We start from the raw sequence: 8114 nt of genomic DNA, 5'->3' as shown, positions 1-8114 counted from the left end.
CATATCTATAGGTCACTACAGGAGGATATAAAATGTGAACTAGACCGAGTATTAAGTCTTAAAATTCTTCTAGAGCTTAAGCATGTTTTATCAACTATAGTCCAGATTCCAGATGTTGCTTCTGGATGCATTCACATCAGGCCCACGCTTCTCTTTTTTTTAAGATAATATTTTATAGCTAGAATATAGCTAAAGAATATTTAAATGAATATTATAGTACACTTTTGGCGCATAGTTTGGAGTTAATTTCATTTTATTCATTTACATTTTATAATTTATTTAACCTTTTATATTTAATGCCATTTTCATATTGGTCTTACCATTCGCTGTTAAGTGTGATTTAAGTTTAACTATTTCATATAATACTAATTCTAAAATGTTGTGAAATGTAAAAAAAAAAAAAAAAAATTGTTGTGAGTAGAAAAATATATTATAATAGTTAGATTAATTACTTTAGATGATACCATCGCATATTATTAATGTGATACTCACTCCACAAATACAAGTGTTTGTAGAATGTGAAGATAAGGACCAAAATTTAAGTCTCTAAAAGAGAGCTTCATATAAGTAACAAAATCAAACATGAAAAGCGTAAAATAAAAAGTCTAAAATATAAAAGTAAAGTAAAAAATTTAAAATATAAAGGACCAAGTGAAAACAACCACAGTCAAAAGTGTAATTTAATCTTAAATGAAATAGAGATAGAGTAAGACACTTGTGAAGACGTGTGAATAATGAATTAGTCAAAATAGAAAAAAGTGGGATTTTTGGCTTAGATTTAGTTAATATTTATTTTTTCTTTTTTCTTTTTTTATAAGTAGTTAATATTTCATTTGAGTCTGAATGCGCTGGCCTTTTTCATAATATTTTGATATTTTTAAGTTTATGTCTATCTTTTTCAGCTTTTAATATTTTGATGTGAACCTGGCATCAGCATGTGTATTAGGCAAGTATAGTGTTTCTAGAAGACCTATCAGACTCATAGTGTGAAAAGTGCCATTCTTTGTGTTAGCCAGAACTGGCGTATGAATCCTCATTGTGAAAAAGCTATTCGTATATATCCAATTAAAAAAGAAAAAGAAAACAGAGCTTAGTATGTCCTTTATGAGTTCTCCATCCCCAGCAAAAAGTCCAAAGTGATTTCTTGAGGCTTTTCTCTAATAATTTGCAACAATAAATTTAAAATAAAAAGTTGGTTACCTTTTGAGCATTCAAATTCTGGAAAATCCAGAAGAGAAGCATTATACCTAAGCGTTTTTCTCATTTAAGTTTGGCTTTTATTTGTTTCACATTTTCAGACTCTCAAAACTTTTGGACTATGATTCTCATTTTCTCAGTTTCTTTTTTTTCACTCATCCTTAATCTTTCTTTCTTTCTTTCTTTGAGTTTGGCAAGGGTTGATTTGCTTTTATCAGCATTACAACTCATCTTCGTCTCTTTGATATCGCATTGTAATCATATTCTGTAGCACCTCCAAGAAAAAAAAAATTTCAAGGTGATTATTAATATTAATAAGAAATTTCAATTATACAAAATATAATAAAAATAGAATTTCATGTATTGACAAAAAAAAAAAAAAACACGTAAATACATAAAGTGTTACAATTTTCATATATAAGTTTTTATATTGTGAAATCGTTATATAATAATCTCATTATTAATATTACAAGGTATATCTTTTTTAACTTTTAATTCAATAAAATTTTGCTTGAGCCTTTTTTTTTTTTTTTTTGGAAAGCGTCTAATATATTGTTAAGGAAACCAAAGTTTTATTTTGTTGGGCCTAAATAAATTTATGATGGTCACAATTTTTTTTAAAGGTGGTGACTTTGTGAGCCTTCAATGTGGAGCAGCCCCTTTCATATTTGTTTCTACTCAATTATAATGTTTTCATCTTTTAACAAAAGGAAAGAAATAAGTAAAACTGTAGCAAGAAGTTTCAATTACTCAATTATTTTATATGTTTTCGATTGTTTGTTGGTGAAGACCCACACTTTTTCAAAATGATGCCTTAGCAGCTTGGTTGGCCATTTCAAAAGCCCCATGAGTGTGACTTGACTAAAATCATCATAGTTGTGTGAATCATTTTTATGCAAGCCTTATGAGCTTAATCACCTTGGATTCTTGGAAGTACTATTCACTCACGTTTAGAATGAAGGTGCTTGCTTTTCTACAATAAAAGGGGAAAATACAAAGAACATGAAGTGGCATTTGGTTGCACGAAATTGGATAATGTAATAAGATATCGAATCTTTGTGGAATTTTGATTTTAGATATAGACATGATTACACCCAAAAAAAAAAGGGGTCAAGATTCATGCATGAATGCCACATTAATAACTTTTGCAATAGCCCAAAGAGTCCTAAAAGGTCTGGAGTGAAAATTTCTTTACACCGAGCTGTGATGTCCATGAGTCACGTTGACCCAAAAAAAATAATAATAATTTGTAGGCAATCAAAGTCAAAAATCTCGAATGGGATATGCAGCCAATGATATGGATGTTGAATAAAAATTTCCCAGTTTTTCTTTGCATTTGTTCCAGTTTCCTTACAGTGCCTGGGATTTCAAACTTAATTAATTTAATCTTATCTGCTTTTGGGAGATGAGGAGGAGTGACCATTTGACTCAGCTCATATCAAGCCATTTCAGTTTTTCACACCTAAACTGAGCTGAGCTAATGGCCCAAGCCTGGAGAAAGTTCAGTTTTTCACACCTAACCTGAGCTGAGCCAATGGCCCAAGCCTGAACCTTTCTTCATAGTTGTTATCATGAAAGCCCAAAAGGAGCTAATTACATAACTTTTCCTTTTATGGTCAGAGCTCTTGCCCACCTTGACTCGGCTTGGCTTGTTTTGGGTTTACCCAAAAAGCTAAAAATATGGGCTGGACTCCTGTAGTCATGGCAATGAATCCGGATTGTGACTGCCCCATTCTAGGGCAGGAAGGTCTAGTCAAGATGAGGTTGGAGACATTTTTTTTATCATTTTTAATGGAGTGACACTCAGATCAATACGTAAGAGATTAGAACTGATTTTTTTTTTTTTTAATTTTTATAAGGGGCTGATTTCCATGCTTAAATCTGTGACCTATCCCTTTTGATAAAAACACTTGTCATCAAACCAAGGCTCAACCTCTCAATCATCAATAATAAGATAAATAGATACATATAGGTCTGTTTGAGATATATTTATTTCGCTGAAACTGAAATTTTTTTGCTAAAAATAATATAGATAAAGATAAAAGTTGGCTGAAATAGTACAGTGAAACCCATAAATAATACCAAAAAGTGCAACAATGCCATAAATAGTAGCACAAACAATTTAAATGGTAAAATAAATTAGTTTTTTAAACTAGAGTCAAATGCATAGAAATAAATTATGTATATGGAGTCAAGCAGAGTGAGATAAGCATAACCTGTCATTATTCCGTCCTCTTTGAGACAGAAAACCCACACAAGGTGGAACACTGCTGATCAGATTAGGACATGGTGGGGACATTTTGCCATCACTAGACCATTGGGAACTAGGGCCAGTTGCAACTGTTTAATTTGGTTGATTCAAATCAACCGACACCTTTTCAATGACAACATAAAAAAAGACAACAGAAAGGTCAAATTTGGTTGATTTAAACTTGACTGGAAAATTTCAGCAGTGCATCTGTGCAACATCCATTACATTACATTAAACATTCTAGAGTTCACACTGCAAGCACTTCGCGCAGGTGCACACACCAATAAAGGAATCTATCTTTCTTCCCAAATTATGCAGCTTCATGACTTCTTCCATAATGCAATCTCCCATCTTTTTGGATCCATTTACACCTGTCAACAATACAAGTCGAATTTGAGTACCATGATATAACAGCTACTTCAATTACTAAGTTTATAACCCAAGTCTACATTAATCTTTCTATTTCTACATGACAGTCAAACAATGAGTTTTATCTGACTCAGCATACAACAGTTTGCTTTCTCCAGGATGGCATGCATTTCACCAATGGTGTTTTAATATATGGGAATCCGTTTGAAAATAGACATGGATTCCAAGCATCAGGGGAATCTTATTTCTTGACAACTGAAATTCACTAGGCAATATGTAGTTGATGTGCCCTAAAAGGCAAAGAAAATAAGTACCCGGAATGCTTTGTCCCTCCAGTGAAGCACACAGCCTCGGGCTTCCATATATTCAAAGAGAGATTGAGGAAGTAACGGTTTAAAGGATGTGTGGAGCTTCACTTTTGTTAGTCCTCGACAGGCTAACAGGGCAGCAGCCAGACCATTAGGAGTCAACCCTGACAAGTGCAAGATAGTCATGCACTGCAGTCGCTTTATGCTGGCTAGAGCTAAGAGCCCAACATCTGTAACTGAACAATATGACAAGTTTATCTGCAGTAAAATAAAAAAATAAATAAAAAATGAGCCCCTAATATTAGTTTGCAAACGCAGTCCAATGTCCCTGACAACTAGAGAAAGGAAACGGATTGTACCTGTTTAAGGTTTTTGGAAAATTGAGCAACTGGAATCATTCCATTATCATTAATGTTGGTGCACTTCTTTATGTCCAGCACCATAAGTTGCCTACATTCCATAACAATGGCTGATAGACCCACTGACGACACAGAATGACATCCTCGAATCTCAATTGCTTTTAACAGCATGCATTTTGACAAGGATATTAATGAAGTATCTGTAATTTTATCGTTGTAAGCAATGTTAATCATCTCCAGTGCAGGACAGCCATGAGCAATTGCTGTTATGCCCTCGTCAGTTATTCCAGAGGATCTAGAAGAGAAGAAACAAAGATTACCTTATTAAGAATAATGTTTAACTTATACATAGCTCGATCTAGCATTATGATGAAAACAAATCTATGAAATGGACTTTCAAATACTGGAATGAAATAACACCATGTTCTGAAGCATCAATGAAGGGGACCAAGAAAGCTTAGGGTACCCCATTTTTGGTTTATTCTAAGCTCTATAATTTGAAAGGAATCTGTAAACACTAAAGAGTTTAAATGTTGCAAACCTGTACAAATCTAGCTCTTTGAGCTTGGAACAACCATTTGCAACATGGGTAAGCCCATCATTGGTTATGTTCGAGCAAATTCCAAGCTTTAAGGTGAGAAGTTTGGAACATCTTGAGATGGACTTCAAACCTGCAAAAAAGAAGCTTTAATCATCTGCTGATAGTAAAATTTATAAAAAGGACAGCTAAGGCCCATGGTGAAACCTTCATTGTCAATTTCATTATCTGTGACATCCAATTCCTCCAAGAATCGGCAACGCTGTCCAATCAGCACAAAAGCATCCTTTGAAACCAAACTACAGGACTCCATCCTTAGAGCAGTGAGGGAGGTGCATGAATTTGTTATGCTATCTATAGAGGCATATGTTATCTTGCGACAGCATGTTATGTCTAACTTCCTCAGTTCTTTGTGTGTTTGCACAAGGAAGGATAGGCATTCATCAGTTACTCCCAAGCATTTACTTAAGCCCAGCTCCTTAAGTGACGCAAGCCAATTTCCAATGGCTTTCATCCCAGAAGTTGTAACTGAACAACCATCTAATTTAATAGACTGCAACCCGGAAATATTATGCAGACATTTTGCTAGATCAGAAGTCACCTGAATCAATTAAAGATTTAAAGAATTATTAGAAGGAATATATATCAAACTTTTGGTAAGGAAATTACCATAAATATTTTACGGACTTACAGAAAGACTGTATGCTAGAAAAAGATGTTGCAGGTACTCAGCACCATATGTCAGAGAAGACAAACCCACATGACTGACATTCTGACAATTTGACATATTAAGTGTCTGTGAAAAATGAAAAATTGGATAAAGGTCACCGCCAATAACATTGAATTGAAGCAAAGCTAAACCAATAAGTTTGACACAGCAGTTAAGAGATGTTATGTAGCTCCTATTATGGACTGGATCCTGACAGTTCAACCTATTAAATGCGTATATTATGGGCATTTACCATAAAAGTTGTACAAAAAAAGACAGGCATGCCAAAAAAATCTATAAATCTTCAAAGAGCTAAAAATAAGTATTACGATTATGAAAAAATAAAAATAAAATGTACCTTTAGCGACTTGGAACTGTGTTTAAGGGTTGCAAGGCCAGCATCATCAATACCTGGGCATCCCTCAAGAACCAAATCTTCTAGATGCTCCAGTTCCAGGATTGGTGGAAGACATTTCTCAGTGATCTGCAGTGCATAAGGGTATAAATTTCGTTTTTCTTTTTTCTTTTTAAATAACTGCCTGACATGTATTTAAAGAATATCAATTGCTTAATGAGTGCATGCATTTGAATTAAAAGAGACTTTGAATTTATGAAACAAGATAAATTATGCATTGAGCAATAAATCTTGTCTCATGACTGAATCACTCATTATGTTCATGATCTGCAGCAACAGCTTCTACTTCCATGTGGCACCGAAAAATTCAATCTAGATCAACAAAAACATAGCTGGACAAGTAAGATAGCCTAATCAACCATAAAATAAACTAATAAATACAAAATATTTAAGCACTTGAGATTGGCTTAATATGCTAAGATGCTGGCTTTTTGTAACCCGCAACTTTTTGACTAATGATTGGTCAACTATCATTGATGCCACCAATGCAAAAGAAACACCCACTATCTAAGATTCACCAAAGAAAGAAATTAATAACTTTAGGTAAACCTATCATTTTATTTAGAATAATCATCCACAGTAACAAGTTAATCTCATCGTAATCCAATCTTCCGTACACTAGATTACATTAATCTTCTAAGACCACTTTCAAAGAAACCCATATTTCCACTCTGATTATGAAGGACCAATCTCACAGAGGAAAGTAAACCTCATAAAATCCCACTGAGATACAAAAATTCAATCGATCGAATAGCAACAACACCAGCACACCCGAAAATCAACAGACTAATATCCTCTCTGTTTGAAATGGATTCATTTCATGGTTCAAATTAAATATTACAGTCCTACAAATCCAAAGGTGAACATGGTTTCAATCTTAATCAGGATTTAAATCTCAATCTCATATATCACTCTGAATACACACCATCCACCTTTCAAACTAGCAAATATCCATTTTTGTTAGTCCACAACAAGACAATCTTTTTTCTTTTCAAATATAATGACATCATATTTGCCAAACTGACCAATAAACACAGACATATAATTCCTCAAACGCAGACCAAAAAAAAAAACATGTCCAAACCAACTCAATAAAGCAAAGAAGTAAACACTCTAAGATGAATTGAATCAAACAAACCAATCAACACTAACAACAGCAACCAAAAAAAAAAAAAAACATAACTTTCTCAGCCACCAAACAAAAACCAAAAAACGAAGAAGGAAACAATAGGATTTACCGGTACGTAAGAAAGATCCATAGCCCGAATCTGCTTGCATTTCATAGCGATCAATCCGACACCCAAATCACTGACACGAAGGCACCATTTCAAGTTAATGAACCTCAACTTTTTACACCCAACCGCCACACAACCAATCCCCATGTCGGTGATCATCTTACACCTCGCCAAACTCAGCCTCTCGAGATTCTTCGCCTCCGCAATCGCCGCCGCCGCCGTGTCCGTCAGCTCCGCCCGGTTCGACAAATCGATCTCCACCAACCCAGCACAGTTCGCCACCAAACTCGACAACCCGTTGTGCGTGAACAGCCTCGACCTCGACAGGTTGATCGAGCGGAGAGAGCTTCTCGACGAGGCTATCTGAGTCAACGCGGCGTCGTCAACTCGAGGACAGAGAGAGAGGTCGAGCTCAGACACGAAACGGTACCGCTTCAGTGTTCTTAGTACGAGGTCGGTGCTCAAAGGCCTGAGAGTCTTGCGGTGGCGAGACTCGATGAAGTAAAACGACTTGCAGACTAAGGAAAACGACTTCTTGGCAAACGCGTCGTCGTTTAGAGAGTCGAGAATAGCCAAGATTATCTCTTCAGTTAAAAGGTCAAAGGGGTTTGAGATTGGTAATGGTTCGTCCATTTTAAGAATAATGCTCTTCTGCTTTTTCATCACTCTTTGGATTTTGCAGTTCCTACAGTTACAGTTAGAATTTTAGGATATGGGTTTGGTTTGGTTTGGT

At 35.0% G+C, this 8114-nt stretch overlaps 1 protein-coding gene across 1 annotated transcript; it reads right to left on the bottom strand.

Annotated features, from left to right (window-relative positions):
- Positions 1–3398: 3398 nt before the first annotated feature.
- LOC112000425 (F-box/LRR-repeat protein 3) lies at positions 3399–8108 on the bottom strand. Its single transcript, XM_024032543.2, has 8 exons — positions 7385–8108; positions 6090–6215; positions 5714–5818; positions 5230–5623; positions 5026–5155; positions 4485–4779; positions 4132–4383; positions 3399–3819 (listed from the first exon to the last, which is right to left on the bottom strand). Exons 1-8 carry the CDS (start codon positions 8042–8044, stop codon positions 3814–3816), a joined length of 1968 nt encoding a protein of 655 aa, XP_023888311.2. The 5' UTR covers positions 8045–8108; the 3' UTR covers positions 3399–3813.
- Positions 8109–8114: the final 6 nt, after the last annotated feature.

Source organism: Quercus suber, unplaced genomic scaffold, assembly GCF_002906115.3.
Source record: "Quercus suber isolate HL8 unplaced genomic scaffold, Cork oak 2.0 scaffold_1030, whole genome shotgun sequence".
NCBI classification, from domain to species: Eukaryota; Viridiplantae; Streptophyta; class Magnoliopsida; order Fagales; family Fagaceae; genus Quercus; species Quercus suber.
Note: the sequence above shows the minus strand (reverse complement) of the source record. Positions and strands in the feature narration are given on the sequence as shown.

Excerpts from the sequence above, each read along its gene's own strand:
- LOC112000425 (XM_024032543.2), bottom strand. The coding sequence starts at position 8,044 with ATGAAAAAGCAGAAGAGCATTATTCTTAAAATGGACGAACCATTACCA. Across the intron at positions 5,819-6,089 it reads ACAGTTCCAAGTCGCTAAAG|ACACTTAATATGTCAAATTG; the intron begins GTACATTTTATT and ends CATTTTTCACAG. Across the intron at positions 5,156-5,229 it reads TAATGAAATTGACAATGAAG|GTTTGAAGTCCATCTCAAGA; the intron begins GTTTCACCATGG and ends TCTTTTTTGCAG.